The 20,215-nt window shown below is 39.9% G+C and overlaps 1 protein-coding gene across 1 annotated transcript in view; it reads left to right on the top strand.

The window, feature by feature from the left end:
* Positions 1-20,215, top strand: part of FNDC3B (fibronectin type III domain containing 3B) — a 354,012-nt gene that overhangs the window by 290,649 nt on the left and 43,148 nt on the right. Inside the window, exons 13-21 of the mRNA XM_052638946.1 lie at positions 1,204-1,378; positions 3,420-3,506; positions 4,729-4,867; positions 7,031-7,102; positions 9,698-9,816; positions 11,663-11,768; positions 12,664-12,836; positions 15,328-15,441; positions 15,773-15,922. Of these exons, the coding sequence (XP_052494906.1) occupies positions 1,204-1,378; positions 3,420-3,506; positions 4,729-4,867; positions 7,031-7,102; positions 9,698-9,816; positions 11,663-11,768; positions 12,664-12,836; positions 15,328-15,441; positions 15,773-15,922 (1,135 nt within the window). The remainder of the gene's footprint in view (positions 1-1,203; positions 1,379-3,419; positions 3,507-4,728; positions 4,868-7,030; positions 7,103-9,697; positions 9,817-11,662; positions 11,769-12,663; positions 12,837-15,327; positions 15,442-15,772; positions 15,923-20,215) is intronic.

Below are 20,215 nucleotides of genomic sequence, written 5' to 3'. Positions count from 1 at the left end.
CCTTTAAGCCTCTATGTGGTGTCCCTGAGTCCTTCTCTCATGTTGCTGAAAGGCGAGGTGGCCTACTGCCTCCACACTGCACCAGCTGGAGATTTTCCAAAAGAGAATCCTAATCAGAGGCTAGAGGCCCCTTCAGAGGTGATAAATGCCACCGTGTGTCCTTTGCAGCCTTGCAGGCTGCAATGCAGAAAGGCCCACTAGGGGTCTCAGAATCAAGGGAAAGGTAACTACAGATTTTGAAAGGGAATCCTCTGAGGACTTTATTTTTCAGATGCTGTGCTTTTTCTTTCATCACTTTAGCAAGCTACTCGTTCAGTTGCTTTTTTCAATTATGTCTGAGTGTTTCCTGATACAAAGAACAAGTTGCTGGGCCATCCATTGTTGTCAAGCCCAGGCAGATACTCACGAGACTGGAGAGAATCTGGACTGGGTAGGACTCACGGCTTGCCTCCAAGCTGCTAGGGAAAGGTGAGAACAGGTTTATGGTGAAGCATCAATAGATTAAAAGTGCCTTGAAAAGACCATATTTCAATTGCACTGCCTGGGTAACTGTTGATTAAGAGAAAAATCTTTTGCTTTCATCACTGCTTGTCAAAAATCTTCTTAAAGGTTCAGCACATGATTGGTCCCAACCCTTTTTTCAGCCTAAAGAACTTGTTAAGATCACAAGCTTTTCAGCCCTCTTTCCGTACCCATGATAGCCATTGTGTTTTTAGAGTTCACTAGTTGAACAGTCATATTGATAAAGGCTTCTATAGCTTCAGAATTTATAAATGAATTAAAAGCATCCACAAACTTTTGGGAAATGGCAGCGTACATATTTGTAAGATGTTTATTTTATCAACAGACAGTTGTTTACCCTTATATGCATTGATTTGACAGTTCCTTGGTAGCTGTGGCTCTTAGCTTGTCAGCATCACACTGTGCTTACTCCCAGGTGCCTGTGGGAGAAATACATTTTTAAATATATTGTCCTGTAACACAGTATGCTTTTCTAGTAGTAGGCTAAGTAGGGAGTGGGTGATTGGGGCACACTGAAGTTGTGGTAAGGAACATCACCCAAAGGATCCTTGCCTGCCTTTGCTCGCTGAACCTGTCAGGCCACAGACTTAGCAACCCAAGCCAGTCACACGGTAGCTTTTGAAATGCCGAGACTCCTCCACGTGCTCCTAAATGTGTCTCACCCGGTCTGTTTCTCTCCAGTGGGTATAGCCAAGAGGTGGTGTGCTACACGTTAGGAAACATTCCTCAGATGCCCTCAGCACCAAGACTTGTTCGAGCTGGGGTCACATGGGTCACACTGCAGTGGAATAAACCAGAAGGCTGCTCACCTGAGGAAGTAGTCACCTACACCTTGGAAATCCAGGAGGATGAAAATGTAAGTCTGGCACACGTCATACCTGTGTGCATTCTGTAAAGTCGGTTTTATCACAGCTACAGGGTACACTGTGAAATTAGATTCACTGCCTAAATCGGAAACCAAACTCTTAATTTCTACCAGTGCAACCGCCAGCAGAAACCTGTCCTTCCCACAGTCTTCCCCAGATCAGTAAATGGCATCCCCGACCTTTCCTTTGGGGAAGCAGAAACCTGTGGCGTCATCCTTGGCCTCATGTGTGTGTTGTGTTGTTGCGTTAGTCTCTCAGTCATGTCTGGCCCCATGGGCTGTAGCCCACCAGGGTCCTCTGTCCATGGACTTCTCCAGGCAAGAATACTAGAGCAGGCCGCCGTTCCCTTCCCCAGGGATCTTTCCAACCCGGGGATCGAACCCAGGTCTCCAACATTCAGGCAGATTCTTTACTGTCTGAGCCACCAGACCTTATATGTAATCAGTCAGCAAATCCTTGTAAATCTCCCTTCCAAAGTTACCCAGAAATCTGATCATTTCTCAGCCTCTGCACAGCTACTATACTTTCCCAGCCACCATCATCTCGCCCCTGGGTTGTCGGAATGGCCTCTTAAGTATTTTCTCTACTTTCTTCCTTACGCTCTGTTCTGCACATGAAGCCAGAGTGAGCCTGTTAAATAAAATACGGCATGTTGGTGCTCTTCTCAGAACGCTTCCCATCCCAGTGCCTTCCCTTCTCTTCCAGAGGAGAAGCCAGTACTCTCAGAATGACTTCCAGGTCCTCCGAATTCAGGGTCTTCATCACTGACCTGTTCCTGCTGCTGTCATCTCCCTGAGCACACCAGCCATGCCCTCCCACAGTGCCTTTGCAGCTCCTGTGCCCTCTGGCTCACATGCCCCTTCAGATATCTTTGAGTCACCACCCTCATTTCCTTCAGGTCTCTTCTCACATGTCACCTCTTTAGAGAGCCCTTCCCTGACCGCCTTGTATGACAGCACTGTCCAGGAGCACTTTCTGTGGTGATGGAGATGTTCTGTAATTTGTGCTCTGTAATAAGATAGAGCCTAGTCACACAGGGCTGTGGAGCACTTGAGATGTGGCTGTCAGCCCACGGAACTGAATTTTTAATTGTATTTAATTTATTGGAAGAGCCGCATGTGACTGCTTCATTGAGCCTGGAGAGCTATAGAAAGCAATGCTCCCTAGCTTTATTGCACACTCTGTTCTCTTACCCAGCTTTATTTTTCATCTAATAGCACTTAACACCACACAACATGCTTCATATTTGTATGCAGAGTTTTTTAATTGCTTTCTCCAGCTGTGATATAGTTTCTGATGGGCAAGACTTTGTTCTTGGGTGGTGCTAAACCTCTAGAGCATGGAAAAGAGCTTGGTGCAACAGGGGTGCTCTGAGATCGGGTGGATGAATGGGGGTGGATCACTGGATGCACGCATGACTAAGAATACTGTTGTATGAATTCCATACAGTTAGCTGTCAGTGGGACATTTATCCCGTTGAAGGGCTATATCTTCCCTATCCAAGCTTGCCTTTCCCCGTTAGCCAGAAGACACTGTGTCAGAAACCCCAACCACTGTTTATTACATAGTACATTGCAGCTTGACAATAAGAACTTCTGCACAAGAGCGTTTTTTCATGACAATGTTGTTAAGTAATTTTTTTTTAACTACATACTGCTTCATTAATTTGGTAGTTAAATTCTTTGTTTAAAATGCTTATTGAGTAACCAGAAAAAGTTTGCTCTGTGAGGAAAGTTTATGATGGCATCTATTCCAAAGCAAATTTGCACTTTTTCAAAGAGAGAGCATTATTCTCTTTCACATTAGGGTTAGTCTCACAATAATAGTGCCCAGATCAGGACAGATTATGATGTGATAACAGTTAAAGTTTTACTTAAAGCACTATGGGATTCTGGCCCTATTTTTGCTATAGCTGCCAGACTTCTGGCCCACAGTGATGATGGAAAGGAGCAGTATAAAACTCCTACATACAAGGGATTTAATGCCCAGATTTTATGATACTGATGTTTCTTTCTGGCTTTGCCTTTTCAGGATAACCTTTTCCACCCAAAATACACTGGAGAGGATTTAACCTGTACTGTGAAAAATCTCAAAAGAAGCACACAGTATAAATTCAGGGTAAGTCAGTCATTTGGGTACTTGAACCGCTTAAAAATAAAGCTCTTTTATGTTTTACCCCTTTATCATTTTAAATCAACTTTTTTTAAGGTTAAAAACATTTTTAAGGTTGCTGCACTTTACACTTTTAAAGTAATATCTATAAAATACACACCATACTTTAATTTTAAAACCCACCCTCGGCTTTTCAGAAAAGAAACCTGTCACTGTAATGTGCTATAGTAAATTACATAACAATGAGGCTAGATGCCCTTGCCCAGGAAGATTCGGACCAGGTGCCCAGTGTACCTGTCTCTCACCTGCACTTTACATCCTTCTATTCAGTTTCTTCTTTTCATCAGATTTCCTTTTTTTCCGTTGTCCTTTGCTCTTTTGCCCATTTTCTTTTTCTCAGCCATTTTTCATTTTCTCTTCTATTACCTACACCCCTCTCCCGTTAGGCTCTGGACAACCACTGCTGATGTCACCATGGGACACGGTATTGTAGCAGAAGACAGTTTTGCGATCTCATTAGGAGAGAGGAGACAGCAGGCTGCCTTCTGTGCTGCCTTAGTGTTTATTGATCCTAGCACAGCATTGTACTTTTCTGTGCAACAGTGTGTGTTTTGGAGAGATGTGGTTGTCTTCTGATTCTGTCTTTCCCTCTCTTAATTTGTGAGCCAAATCATGTTATTTAACTTGTAGGAGTCACTCAGTAAATATTTGTCAGATTGTCAAGTGGAACGTGTGACTACTAAAGGAAAACTGATAGTTTTTGATATTTTAAGAAACCTTGCTATTCGATGGCTGGCTATGAGATCAGAGGAATACTGCCAGCAATTCTCCACAAGGTGGCATTGTCCTACTCTTAAATAATCAAGGCTAGCAAGGTTCTTTATATCTGCTGCCCACTCCCCGCCCCATATTTTCCTTCCATAAAACAAAATGAACTGGGTGGAGACATACTGGTTTTGTTTTGTATTTTCGAAAAGGTAAAAATGTCTTTAGCTAAAACCTACCTTGTTGTTTCATTTTTAATTGTTAATAAGTAAACTATACAGGAAATAAGTACTCCATTAAAGAAACACTTACGAATTAGTAGTTTGAGATTGTGAGAGAGCAAGGGAGAGTGTGTGTAGTGTGTCTGAGTTCATGGATGCCTTGCTTTTGCCGTATTGAACGTCACCGCTGGTTTAAGACTTGCTGTCTAAAGCGTATGAATGTGTTATCGGTTGTGTTACAGCTGACTGCTTCTAATATGGAAGGGAAAAGCTGCCCAAGTGAAGTTTTGGTTTGTACAACGAGTCCTGACAGGCCTGGACCACCTACAAGACCCCTCATTAAAGGACCAGTTATGTCTCACGGCTTTAGTGTCAAATGGGGTATGTTTTATTACTATTGATGGTGCTGCTGCCTTTTTTGACAGATTTTTTTTAAACTTGATTAATTTCAGTAGTGACAAACCAGTTAACAAAGAAACATATTATCTGAGGGAGTTTTACATGTTTGAAATATATATATTAGAAATATCCTGACAATGCCACCAGTTGGTAAAATTGACAATTGTAAGAGCATTTCATTTACTTCATGATTTTCCTGTAAGACACTTCTTCCACCTGCATTTTAATATATTAATGATTTGTATGTGATAGTCTCTGAATATATCATTCTTCAGTAACTTTCCCTTAAAATGTAGCAATATTTAATATGAAAATTGATTTATAAAGTTAGTATTGAAAATAGATTTCAAAATTTAGGTTAAGTCATATTAAATTTTACAGAATGTTTAAGATACAATGAATTTAGAAGACTTTAGTTTTTGTTGTTTGTATATAATCAGAAGTCTTGGACTTCAGGAAGTTTCCATATTGAAGTTCATTATATGCCATTTGTAGGAATCTGATAGAAGGATATTGTGTCTCACATGCTGCGTGGATTATTTCAATGAAATGAATGCCATTAGAGTGTGGATAAACGTTTGCAACTGTATGTGAAACTGTTACAATGTGTATGATCATCACTAACATCGTATACTCGGAGAAGGCAATGGCACCCCACTCCAGTACTCTTGCCTGGAAAACCCCAGGGACAGGGGAGCCTGCTGGGCTGCCATCTACGGAGTCACACAGAGTCGGACACGACTGAAGCGACTTAGCAGCAGCAGCAGCAGCAACATCATATAATAATAGTAACTACCTAACAGACAAAAAAATGATTTTACCTGGCAGTCAAGTGATACAAAGGAAATGTAAAACATAACTAAATCATTATTAGAGACCAACCACAGAGACATAGCACCGCTACAAGTTATGTGGTAATTTAGAGACAGAATTATTCCCTGCAACACGGATATGATTAAAAGAAACAAAAAAAATCTAGGTGTGCTTTTTGCCAGATCTAAAGCTTCTTTTTCTCAGAATATCCTAGAAATTTCTGTCAACACTGAACATTTACTTTCATTGGTAACTGTTAAGAGTCGCTCAGTCTTGTCCAACTCTGCAACCCCATGGATTGTAATCTACCAGGCTCCTCTGTCCATGGGGTTTCCTATTGCTATTCCCTTCTCCACGGGGTCTTCCTGACCCAGGGATTGAACCTGGGTCTCCTGCATTGCAGGCGGATTCTTTCAGCGTCTGAGCCACCAGGGAGGCCCCAAATGCCAAAATATTTAACTGTTTAATTACTGCTGTAAATACCTACTACTGAAATTCATGTATATTAATGGAAATTACAGGTGAAAAGAGGGATTAAAGTTTCTAAATCTATATGAGTAACCCGAGAATATGTCTAAAACATAGATGGCCAGTTGATAGGAGAGGCAAATTCTGTGTAGTCTTGAAAAAAGGTATTTTTCTGCTCAGAAAAGAATTCTTGCAGGCCCTGGGTTAGCAGTAGACAAATAGCTAAGGTACACAGGGTTCTAGTAACAAGCCAGAACCCCTTTTGCAAACCGCCTCTTTGGTACAGGTTCCAGTTGATCTGATTTTCTATTAGGTTCCCTTGGGATGTAAAGTTTGCTTAGCAGCAAACTGTGATGAACATATTTGTTATATTCTGATGTTTTATTTATTTCATCAATAATTTTTACACCTCCCTTTCCCTCTCTTTCCATCTCACAAAAGAATTGGTCGTGATGATTTAAGTGAAATAAAGAATAAAATAATTTTTGAAAAGAGGTACATGAATATTTTGTTTTATATAAAAACCATCAAATATTGAAGAACAGGCTTTAGAATTCTCAAAATAAATATTTGAGCATAACTCTTAGAAAAATAAAGTTATATTTCGAGTTTTGTTCACATTTCGCTAAATGCTAACTCTTCAGCATTTCTAGCTCTGTAAACTTTGCATAGTCAGAAGGTTTCTTGGTGTTTTTGTTTCTTTTGTTTTTCAAGTAAGGAGTTGGGTGAAATGTTATTTGTGTCTTTTAGTTGAATCCAGAATTTATACAGTCTAATGTTACATGGTTCTGTGTGTTCTAATAATGTTTACTAACAAAAGTCAATATGCTTTTATAACTAATAAGACATTTGCTTACTTTCCAGATCCTCCAAAGGACAATGGTGGTTCAGAAATACTCAAGTACTTGCTGGAGATTACTGATGGAAATTCTGAAGGTGAAGTTTGTAGAAATTCTTATTCAAGTCCTGTTTTCTAATAAGATAAACATCTGTATAATAATAGTGCTGCTGCTGCTGCTAAGTCACTTCAGTCGTGTCCGACTCTGTGCAACCCCATAGACGGCAGCCCACCAGGCTCCCCCGTCCCTGGGATTCTCCAGACAAGAACACGGGAGTGGGTTGCCATTTCCTTCTCTAATGCATGAAAATGAAAAGGGAAAGTGAAGTCGCTCAGTCGTGTCCGACTCTGTGTGACCCCATAGACAGCAGCCCACCAGGCTCCTCCGTCCATAGGACTTTCCAGGCAAGAGTACTGGAGTGGGGATCCATTATAGTGGGCGATCATTTATTCTGTTGATAGAGGTACTACGGTAAACGGACTTTAATCATGTATTGACAGTTTTTTCTTTCAAACAGCATCAGGGATCAGTCTGCTTGATATATATATTTTTATCATGCTTTTTAAAATCTTTGTCACTTCTTTAAGCCAAAGCTCCTCATTAATCGAATAAATATGTTTTTCATCTCTCTTGGCATACTTTCTGTAGAAATTCTTATAAGCAGAGAAAGTGTCAGAAGCGATCAGCAGAAAGAATGAATCGGTGCACAGGGGATAACAACATATTGTTGTGGGCTGCTGACAAGCATAACACACTGTAACAAATTCAGGAAATGTCTTCATTTTTGTTGTGATTTCTCAGTCAGATTATTTAATCCTTATTCCTTACACTAGGTGAGCTAAAGTGGGACAGTGTTAGAGGTCAGATTCCTTCCATAGTGTTTTCTAAAAAATTCTTAGATCTTCTTTCGAATAAAATTTATTATGCTTTAATAGAAAAAAGTAAAGTCCTCAGAACTATAAAAATGACACCTGCCTCACCACCACTCTAATGATCCCTGTAACTAGTACTTTGTTTTTTTAAGTGATATACATGGCGGGGACGGCAGGAAGAGTTAACAGCAACTTTTACAAACAGTCTGTGCAGGTGTGTGGCTTGCTTTTTATTCTGTGCCATGATAGCCACCTGGAATGTTTTATTTTGACATCAGTTGGGCCCTACCCTATTTTAAGCCAAAAAAACTCATAATACTCAGAGATGGGCACAGCTGTTCTTAACGTAAAATCATATTCTATGCTAAAAATCAGACCTTTGAGAGAAGTCATGTATATTCAGTGTCTCATTGTGAAAAACTAAATATATTGTGAAGTTTTGTGGCTCTCTTGACCACTGTGGCTGATTAAAAGTAGATGCCATTCTGCACGTAAAGTCAGCGGTGTGGTAGCGCATGACATCAGCGATTAATTCAGTCTCCTCTCTAGTCCTTGTTCCTAGTTGCCTTTGCAGTGCAGGTCATCTAATCAGTTATGTCAGAATGACTATCTTTATTATTCCGCCTTGTTCCTATATGGCCCTTGTGCATGTGACTTCATTGTAGAAAGAAAGTGAAGTCACTCAGTCATGTCCAGCTCTTTGCAACCCCATGGACCGTAGCCTGCGAGGCTCCTCCATCCATGGAATTTTCCAAGCAAGAGTACTGGAGTGAGTTGCCATTTCTTTCGCCAGACTTTATTGTAAATCTGGCCTAATAAGCAGCTGAGAGTATTTGTGGAAGTTAGTAACTATCGTGTGTGTATATATGTCGCTCAGTCATGTCTGAATCTTTGCAACCCCATGGACCGTAGCCCACCAGGCTCCTCTGTCCATGGGATTCTCCAGGAATTGCCATTTCCTTCTCCAAGTAACTGTCGTGGAAGAGGGCAAAAGTATTTTCCCTAAAACAATTGCATGGAGTAAAACACTCCTTTCAAATAGTCTGCTGGGAACATAGTGTTAGTGGGAGCAAAGCAAGGAGTAATAAATGTCCTAGGTGGTTGAAGCACCCCCCCCACACACACACACAATGCTCTTCGCCTGGTGGCAGCAGCCTCACCCCGGCCCCTTGGTGGCCCTGCTTGCTTTCTTTAATCCCCAGAAGTGGTTAGATAACCTGGGTCATACTGAGTGTTTCATCTTTAAAGTCACTGTCTTGGGTATTTTTGTCTGAAGTGGGGCTCCATGGAGACAGCAGGCCTTTCCTCAAAGGACTTGGTCTATATGGCTGGGATGGGGTCGGGGGAGTTCACTCGCTGTGACCTCCAGGCAGATAAGAACCAGGAGAAACTCTTCAGTGGTGCCCTGGGCTGACCAGGAACCTTATGGCTGAGCCTGCTTCCCCCTGCCCAGCTGGCCCCAGGGGCTTCTCACACCATCACCACTTGCCAACTTGCTCAATACCATCTCCTGCTACGGGGCCAACTACAGATTTCATGTGCTTTCCAGCATCTAAACCTCCACACTCAGCAAATGTGATCATGGTAATATTAAGTATTATAACCAGCAGTGCTAAGTATTAAAAATGCCTTCATGTTATTTTAGTATTTCATTTTGTAAAGGAAATGGAAAGAGAGCCCTGTGACTGTTTAAAAAAGAAGAAAAGAATAGGAGATGCTGGTTTTCACAGAAACCACTTAGAGCTTTTTCTTATCAGGAATGGTTGGTACTATTACATTTTTACAAAAGGCATAAACTCACACATGGTCTTATTTTGCAGCGAGTCAGTGGGAAGTGGCCTACAGTGGGTCGGCTACAGAGTACACTTTCACCCACTTGAAACCAGGCACTTTGTACAAACTCCGAGCATGCTGCATAAGTACTGGTGGACACAGTCAGGTTGGTTTTGTTTTAGTGTGAAAGTAAACCTCTTTGGTCAAATTCAGACAGCCTATCTGTAACATCAGAGTAAATTTCTTTTAAAAAATAAATCTTGGTACTACAGCCTGCCATGGTATCACATCAGAGTTTTCTGAATTGTGCTTTAGAGGGTATAGAAAGATAGACCCAGATGATTCTCAACTGAATTGTGCTGCTTTCCAAGACTTGGGCATGACCACATCACAGTTGAAAATTGAAGGTGGTCTGCAATTTGCATTGGCTAACAAATACGGGGGTGAACCTCAGTTATCACAATGATAGAAAAGCTTAGACTTTAGAGCAAAAAGATACAACCTCCAGCTCAGCTTTGCTGTTACTTTGGCAGTTTTGTAAGAATGTGAGATACACCTTCCTCTTGATACTTTACTGCCATCTGCTGGAAAATGCTTGTAAAGCCACATATACCTAGGATAACTGAGCTGAATTGCATCTCCTGAGATTGCACAGTGCCCAACCTATACACCTGTAGGTAGTACCAGTTCTCCTGAGTTCTCTTGTTGTCTGCCTTTTTAAAAAATTGAAGTATAATTGACTTACAATATTATATAAGTTTCCTGTCACAACACAGTGAGTTAATATTTTTATACATCACAGAATGACCACCACCATTGTCTACAATTTATATGGCCTTAGACCAACCGTTCAACATGTCAGAAAACTTGCTTTCAACTTCACAGTGTTCTCATGCGCTCAAAACAAGTACACATGAAGTGTTCAGGAAATGAGATCGTTATCTAAATGATGAACACTTAGAAAGTGAGTGAGAGGCGATATGGTAAAAATATGGTAAAAACCATTTTCATCATAGAGATATTTAGCATCGTGGTTTGGAAATCAGTAGTGCTGAGAGAGGGCGTGCACAGAAGACGGCTTATAGCCCTGTACTGGGTTGACTTTTCAAGAGAACACCTGCCATAGGTGCCAGATTTTGCCAGTCAACCCACCTCTGACACTGTCATGTTTATTTTCTTTTTCCCCCAAGGATAGCAGTATTGTGAAGTCTAGACTGTATATTTAGACAGAATTCTCAGGTTTAAAAAAAGGGTCCAGCTCAACGACATTTATACAGTATCTCCGAGGGTGAGCCAGGTTGACCTCAAAGTCACAGGTGATTGGTGAGCTTCTCTTAACACGCGAGGTGCTGCACAAGTCTGCACAGAGGCAGCGGTGCCCCTTGAATGTATAAACACATCTCCTCTGCACCGCATTTCCTCAGGAGGATGAGGTTGGTTGAGCTGCATGTCTCTACCGTGTTCCTCATATCTCAAAAAGGTGTCAGCTTCCATACCACCAGCCTTACACAACCAGACCCTGCAAAAAAGAAGCCCTGATGATTTTAACGTTAGCAGAACCTGCTGGTTAATGTCACACTCAGCTGACTTTATTTGCTTTTTTGCTCTGTATGTGGATGATGGGCCATTTATGGCACTGTTTACAAACCTCATCCAGCTGTTGTTTTGTGTTCTCCTCTGTCCTCAGGAAGGGTCTGATTTTTAGTTTAAAGGGAGGTAACTGTGTGCTTGGGATACACAACAGTCAAAATGTAAGTTTGCACATCTGACACCAGAAATAATTAGTTTTACCAGTTCCATATGCATATGTCCATACTCAAAACATACACAAATATACACGTGCACTACACACTTAGAGACGAAGATCTTATTGCGTAAGAACTGTACACATTCAATATGTAACCCCCTCCTTGGCAGCGTTTGCTGGTATGGAGTGGAATTTGCCTGGTATGTAGAGCTCTAAAAAGTGCATAGTAACTAAGAGACGGTTCTCTTTGGTGTTTCTTCTGCAGTGTTCTGAAAGTCTCCCTGTTCGCACACTAAGCATTGCACCAGGTCAGTGTCGCCCACCGAGGGTTTTGGGTAGACCAAAGCACAAAGAAGTCCACTTAGAGTGGGGTGAGTGACCACATCTTCACGTCGCCAGTTTGGACAATTGGAGGTCGAGTTTAAGACTTACTGCCTTGTAATTAAGTTTCAGGTCTTTCTTCTGAAAACCAGCTCTGTGTCTATTGAAAATGCCCACATTCTGTTTAATGTACGTGGGCTTGGATTTGTGAGCACCCAGCCCTATGGCCCATCCTCCTGTTCCTGATGGTGCCGCAGGTGCTACTCATCCCCTGCCCTCAGAGGGCACTGTTCTAGAAAATGTTTCCGAGCAGGAATTCCTCAACTCTATTCATAAAATAAAAGTTGTGCTTAATAAAGAGGTTAAACCAAGAAACTGTTCATTAGGTAGCATCTGTATCCTCCTCACCTTTACCACCCTGTCGTGTGTGGGTCCTGGTGTTTTACAGTCTCAGCTCAAGCTATGTTAGCATTTCCTGTCATATTAATGATTCACAGCATGTAAAATTGCAAATATAAACCTGCAGAACTCTGTCAGACTATTGTTCCCCATCACTTAATATCTAAATTAAGATGTTATGCCAGTTTGGGGTTCTCTAACTTGATTTAATATGTCCTTTGGTTTCAGGTTAAAAAGAAGATTTTTCTCCCCTCTAATTCTTGCCTTTACCTTGCATTAGAATGTAAAGGAATTGCCTAAAAGTTCTATGGTTTTGGAATCATTTTGTTCATATCATTAAATGTACTTGCTTTGAAAAGTATGGATAACATCATTAAGAAACTTTCTTTTGTATCTCTTTCTCCTTTTGAAGTGGGGGTTCTTTTGTAAATATCAAGGACAGGCTACCTACATGATATTTTGCAAACATCATAGAATGTAAGGTGTGATAGGGCCAACCAGAAATAATAAAAATGTTCTAAGATGAACAGCGTTCTCCATTCCCAGATGTTCCTGCCTCTGAAAGTGGCTGTGAGGTCTCGGAGTACAGCGTGGAGATGACAGAACCGGAGGATGTAGCTTCGGAGGTGTACCATGGGCCTGAGCTCGAGTGCACCGTGGGCAACCTGCTTCCAGGAACCGTGTATCGCTTCAGGGTGCGGGCTCTGAATGACGGAGGGGTGAGTACTTATCACCAAAAAAGCATGAGGTCCTGGCACTTCCATTTCCACCCTCCTAAAATTCCTCATCTGTATCTGTCCAACGATGACAGCCATTAAAGAACTGTATGTAAAATCTTATTTCTGAAGAAACCCTGCTTTGGTTTCACGTAGACCCAGCATTGGAAATTTTGATTCTTTTGTCCTCTTGTTAAGACAGAGCTCAAAGTTAATAAGGACTTTGCCGTTTAGATGCCTTTTTGTGGTTTCTTAAAATAATTTCCTAGTTTCTCATCGATTGTATAAATCACTTATGAGAAATTAGAACTACATAATATTCCTTTACCATGTTGTCTAAATTACTCAGCAGCGTCTTAGGTGAGTTTTTAAAACTCCACTGGGGTATAGGCTAGGGAGACCAGCTTATTTGTGTTTTTTTTTTTAATTTCATAGAACTCTCTGGTCCTTTCTAGTACTCCATTTGAAGTTGTTGAGGTGGGCTATTCAAGATTGAAAGGGTCTGACTATATGCACAAAGGTGACTGGATTTTTTAATTGCAGAGTGATGTGGATTCATAGTGAGAATAAAGTGACCCAGAAACTATAGGGCTTTTTGGTGTGTCACAGATGGGCAGAAATGTAAAAGAAGGTGGAAGGGGTGTGGGTAGGGCAAACTGCTGCTAACGCCCTACAGAGAGCCAGTGAAGTGTATAAATGCATTCTGTACAAATAAATAGATGTAATTAATCAATGAGATTTTTGTAAGAAAGAAAGCCAAACTGACAGTGACAGGAAGTTGGCAGTGACTTTTCTAGGTGTTCATTCATGCCTTTCAGAAGTGAAGTGTTTTTGTCTTTAGTCCGTTTCGAGTTAGCCAGGCCTTAGTTTGAAAACATTTGGTCTGAAGTAGGATCACAAACCTTGAACAAGAGCTGGATCTCTTCTAATTCACCATTAGGAAAGAATTTCAGATACAGGTATTTACATTAAAAAAAAAACCCCCCACACAAAACTAGACAATTAAAATGTATTGGTGAGAGATAAGAAAGCCTCTGTACCCTACTTTTTATAAGTAAAAAGAGGATGGATGGTGATAATCACCCATGCTGCAGATGAAACTCTGGTGCTTTTCCCCTTCAACTTTTGAAGAAGATATTCGCCATGATAAAGACACATGTGCAGCTGGACTGATTGGGGTTTACTTTCTCCTTTTACTAATTTGTCGTTTAAAGAAACTATCTCAGCCTTATTTTTAAATCCTGTTATATTGAAATTTAACCATATATTTGACTTGTGGTCCTCTTCTGTGGTCTACTCCAGACAGTTTCTCCCCCACCTTCAGTATATTTGCAAGTTATATTAGAAAATGTCAAAGACTTTTTTTCTTTATGTTTTTTCCTCCATTTTGAAAAACACAGTCATATTCCTCATTCAGTTCAGTTCAGTTCAGTTGCTCAGTTGTGTCCAACTCTTTGTGACCTCATGAAACACAGCATACCAGGCCTCCCTGTTCATTAGCAACTCCCGGAGTCTACTCAGACTCATGTCCATCAAGTCGGTGATGCCATCCAGCCATCTCATCCTCTGTCATCCCCTTCTCCTCCTGCCCCCAATCCCTCCCAGCATCAGGGTCTTTTCCAATGAGGCAACTCTTCGCATGAGGTGGCCAAAGTATTGGAGTTTCAGCGTTAGCATCAGTCCTTCCAATGAACACCCAGGACTGATCTCCTTTAGGATGGACTGGTTGGACTTCCTCATTCCTTCCTGAAAATTACTTTACTCTTTGCCCCAGTTCTTTTAAGTACCACATATTCCACCTTAACGTGGGGGTTCTGGTCCTCTCGATGCGTTTTACGTCTATAGAGATGATTGTCTCTGAGCAGTGTGACCGCTGATGGTGGGAGGAGGAGAGAATGCAGTATAAACCTGCAGATAGTTGAGATGGTGCGCCTGCCAAGCAAACATTAATAGGACTGTTGGTTTCAAATTGGAAAATACCAGTGACTAGAAGAAATACTCAAAATTTGATAACCAACAATTCCACACAGATTTTTAGGCCTTAAACTACAGTATGCATCTGACTTGGTTTACTTTGAAATGCCCTGAGAAATTAAAGCACAATGCTGTGATGTAGCAAAAGTCAGTATTTTTTATTTCTTAGGTCACAGCAAAAATGTATAATAAACCAACTTTCTAATCCTTTTGAATTAAAAAAATTATATATATATATATATATATATATAAAAAATAGACATTTACCACTCAAGTAATGTATGTGGGAAGAAAATCTACTCATGTAATTGAAAGTGAACACCATTAGGTAATGCTTTTAATCAGTTGTATTGATGATACCATTAGCCTAGCCCTTGTTTGGTTATAAGCTTGTGTTATATGCACACACACACACACACACACACTCCTTGTTTGGTATAAGCTTGTGTTGTGTGCACACACACACGCACGCACATCCCTAACACACCCCTACAAGCACATGTGTGTTTCTCTCTTGCAGTATGGTCCCTATTCTGATGTCTCAGAAATTACCACTGCTGCAGGGCCTCCTGGACAGTGCAAAGCACCTTGTATCTCTTTTACGCCTGATGGATGTGTCCTAGTGAGCTGGGAGGTAAGTCAGGCACATGTTCTGCATTAATTTGTTTCTTCTACTTTATCTGTTCCCCAGTGCAAGGTACAAGGGATCTACAAAGCTAAAATTCACATGTAGGTAGGTGATTCTTACAGTCATCTGCCTTAGTGCTTGCCAGGAGTTATGGAAATTTTACCATTGATCCAAATTAAGAGGAAATTGAGTATCTTTTTCATGCTTTTCTTTTGCATGTATTTCAAATATTCTGAGGCATCTTGCTCTTTTTTTTTTTTTTTTTTTGGTATAATTAGTTGAACACAAACATCATAGGATTTTCTTCTCAATGAAATTAAATTTCTGAATTTTCCAGAGTCCTGAAAGCTCTGGTGCCGACGTCTCAGAGTACAGGTTGGAGTGGGGAGAAGATGAAGAATCCTTAGAGCTCGTTTATCACGGGACAGACACCGGCTTTGAAATGAGGGACCTGCTACCTGCTGCACAGTATTGCTGTCGATTACAGGTAGGCTGACACTGTGCAGCCATTACTCACAAATACTGGTGTTCCCTGAAAGACTCTTTGGGAAACTTACTCAAAGGCTCATGATGGAGGACGTCAGAAAGGATGTTATGGGAAAAAGAGTCCTTTTAAATAAAAATAGATGCAATTGTTTTGGCATTTTACAGTTGCCTTTTGCTTCTCTGAGAGGTCCTGAAACATGGGAACAAAATCCGAATCATCTCCACTGTACTCCTCACCGCCCTTGCATTGTGTTTGCTGGTTAATTCATTGAATACAGAATCGAGTCCAAGGCAAAGTGGGCACAGCTCCTTAGGGAAGATGCCTTTTGTCTGAATTTTCCGAGATACACATTTCGCTGGGAAAGCCACTTAGACAAAAGGCAAAAAACCTTTAAAACTTCCATTCCAGATGTTAACTGGAGCCAGAAACAAGCAGTAGAGTAGTTCGGACAGTCTGCATTTGATCACAGGACCCACCTCCCACCCCTCAGTGACCACTAACAACGTCTGGCTATCTGTAAGCTTCCACTTGGGTGTCCAAAGAGAATAACACAAAGAATAGTCAGCTCCTAGCCTAACCCCCAAGAGTGACAGTAGTCATAGGTTTACTTTCATTTTATTGACTTGGGTAAATATTTTCTTTTCCCTTTGTAAAGCCTTATTGTCTTGAGAAAACAGGGTTCTTTGTTCATTTATTTCCATTTGTTCAGTAACATTTGAGCACTGCTTTGTGCCAACCTCAAAGAATGATCAGGATGACCAAAAGGAGAGATAACAAAGAATTATATTTTCACACATGTTTAGATTTAAATAAAGAAGCAAAGATGCCAGGTTTAGGTTTCCATCTGATCTAAGTTATGGATCATATTGTTTATTACACGTCCATTTACTTCAGCCTCTTTGGAGAAAATCATCCCTTCTTAAGTTAACTTTGGGCTTCCCAAGTATCTCAGTGGTAAAGAATCTGCCTGAAGTGGAGGAGATACAGATTCAACCCCGAGTCAGGTAGATCCCCTGGAGAAGGAAATGGCAACCCACCAGCTCCAGGACTCTTGCCTGCAGAACCCCGAGGACAGAGCCTGGTGGGCTACAGTCCATGGGGGTAGCAAAGAGTTGGATGCAAGTTAGTGACTGAGCATGCACACACACAGGTTACCTTTCCAGATCAGCAGAAGCTTTTCTGTTAAATTCTGAAGGCTGTTTTATCGTAAACATTTCTGGTTAAACTCTTTTGTTATACACACCTCAAATGGAGGGCCTGGGACATAATTGACCCTTCATCAGTGAGTCAGGGTCACAGCACATTATCTGAGCTTTATAACAACAATGCTGAGTCATTGGGGAGAGGTTGAATTATGTGCTACACTCCTGTTTTTGGAACAAGGCAGGATATAAATAAAAACTCTTTGCCATCACAGGAAAGAACTTCAGTCCAACCTGTTTTTGAGTTTTGGTCTCTCTTTAAAATGTTCTATTTCCTTTTTTTCTTTCGGAGTTTTTGTTGTTACTTACCATTAACACCCAAAATTGCATTTTAAAGATACATTGGTAAGAATAGAACCTGTGTAATAATCTTGCCTCCCTGTTTCAACAGTAGTATTTTCAAACTTATTTGTTTGAAAACACTTATTTGTCATAAAATGAGTCAGACACTATAAAGGGGATAGTACTCTCAAGACCACACTTGCTATACTAAAGAAGTATTGCCAGGAAAAGTCTCCTCATCTTATATTAATTTCTTGATACCTGTGAACCTAATCTGAATCATTTTTATTTGATATTACTACGAAGTCAGGTTAAAGCCTGAATATTCTTTTAAATATTTGGTGCTTTAAAAATTAAATCACTGTAATATGTATATAGTAAATCACTGTAATATGTATATAGTATCATATAAAAATTGGATGGAAGCATTGTTTATTTTGTGCAGGAATTTTTGAATTTTCATATTCTTCCTTAGGAATGTTTCAGTTAACATGTACCCAAATAATTCTTGGGTACATATGCTTACATGAGGCATATTGTATATTTTACACATACTCTTAAATATTATTAAGATTCTTTAAAATGGTTTACTTTGGAATTTGATAATAATAAGAGATATAACTCAAGAAAGCATTTTCCGTAGTATAAGGCTAGTAAAAGAAATTTGGGTCTTAAGTAAGATCCTGGAATATAAAAAGAACACTATTAGAAATTGGTAAGATTTGAATCTAACTACATAAGATTTATACATTGTTAATACTATTGTATCTCCTGGTTTTGATCATTGTTTTATAGTAATATATGCTTCCCAGGTGGTGCAGTTGGTAAAGAATCTGCCTTCCAATGCAGGAGACACAAGAGACTTGAGTTTGATATCTGGGTCAGGAAGATCCCCTGGAGAAGGAAATGACAACTCCAGTATTCTTGCCTGGAAAATCCCATGGACAGAGGAACCTGGCGGGCTATATAGTCCATGGAGTTGCAAAGAGTCAGACATGACTGATAGTTAGGATATAAATACAGATTTTAAGAATTACAAAACTTATACTTTCTTGATTTTTGTAGAGATCACCAATGTAGTATGGCTGATATCAGTTATTTAATTAAAATCTGTATTTTTTCCTCTGGATCCTTCATATCCCCTTAGCCCTTATTAAATCACTCAACACAAATGCACATATTTGACAAAGTAATGAATCAAGAATCATTACTGAAGACCTCAATTAACACCAGTAAGGAGGTGTAAGAACAGAGTAAGAAAATGGAACCCAGATACAGAGTAAAATAAATAAAATGTTAATTTTAAAAATAATGGAGAAAATGAATAATAGAGTACATTAATAACATGAAAAGGGTAATAAAATACTTAGTACTGAATTTTTCATTATACTATGAGATTATAAAGAAATCAATAATTCAGCCTTAAGTGTACGTTAGGTTTGTATAGTCATAATTATGTGAGATATAAATATTTTGAAAGTTTGAAACAAATTTTGACCTTGATTTCCCTGTAGACCATTTGCTTAATTCTTACCTTTAACAAAGAGTTTTTCTCTTTTCTCCCCCACTCCACCCAGAGATCATCATCATTGCCATCACATTCCCTCAGGTTAGTTATTAATGGTAGTCAGTTAAAGATAGGAGTGTTTAAGAAACTCCTTATGGTTTCTGGACTCAGACCAGCACAGCATCTCAGTTCTATTCTTGTAAGTAGCAGAAAATAATTTCTTTCCATGGGCACTTGAGTCAGTAGCCAGTTGTCGGAGTCTAAGACAGATGGCTCAGCCTCCCATTCAGCCACTACTGCTGTTCTCTCTCTTGATCACTGTCTAGGAATTTCCTTTTATTAAAAAAAAATTATGCACACACATACATATACACACACAAATATACAGACACGCATACATATATTTATATCACATACACACATACATATATTTATATCACATACACACATACATATATTTATATCACATACACACATACATATATGTATGTATGTGTGTGTGTATTTATATATATATTTATATATATGCTTCCCTGGTGGCTCAGTGGTAAAGAATCCACCTGCCAATTCAGGAGATGCAGGAGACACGGGTCCAATCCCTGGGTCAGGAAGATCCCCTGGAGAAGGAAATGGCGACCCACTCCAGTATTCCTGCCTGGGAAATCCCATGGACAGAGGAGCCTGGTGGGCTGCAGTCCATGGGGGTGCAGAGTGGGACATGACTGATAGTTATATAAGGTATTAATATTAGGAGAAGCAAAATGAGAAATATATACACTATTTTTGCAACTTTTCTTTAAGTCTAAAATTAGTTCAGTGTATGTTGTTGTTGTCTTGTTTTAAGAAAATTACTTTAGGAAAATTTAGGAAACTAGGAAAATTGCTATTGCTATTTTGTTCTTGATTTTCCTAGTGAGAAGGAGGGAAGTGAAGCACTGACCATTGGCTTAATACTCTGCCAGGATTTTGCATGTTAACAAATTTAATCTTTAAAATAACTATAAATTATGTGTTACTATGCCCATTTTATATCTGAGGAACCAGACTCAGAAACATTAATTTGCCTAAAATCACATGGTTAGTAAGTAATGAAATCAAGATATGAACAAAGCTCCAACTCTAAAATCTATGTTCTTTTCCTTGTATTACATAGTTGTTAAAACCTTAGTTAATATGAAAGTTGGGCTCCATGGTGTCTTATTTTTCTGCCCCTGTGATAAATTTGTACCCCCCAAAATATCTAAATATATGCTCTTAATTTGTGACATAAATATTCTACCAAAAAGAAAGTTGGTGTTGTCA

This window comes from Budorcas taxicolor, chromosome 1 (assembly GCF_023091745.1).
Source record: "Budorcas taxicolor isolate Tak-1 chromosome 1, Takin1.1, whole genome shotgun sequence".
In the NCBI taxonomy this organism is placed as follows: Eukaryota; Metazoa; Chordata; class Mammalia; order Artiodactyla; family Bovidae; genus Budorcas; species Budorcas taxicolor.
The sequence above is the reverse complement of the archived record's forward strand: the minus strand, read 5'-3'. Positions and strand labels throughout refer to the sequence as shown.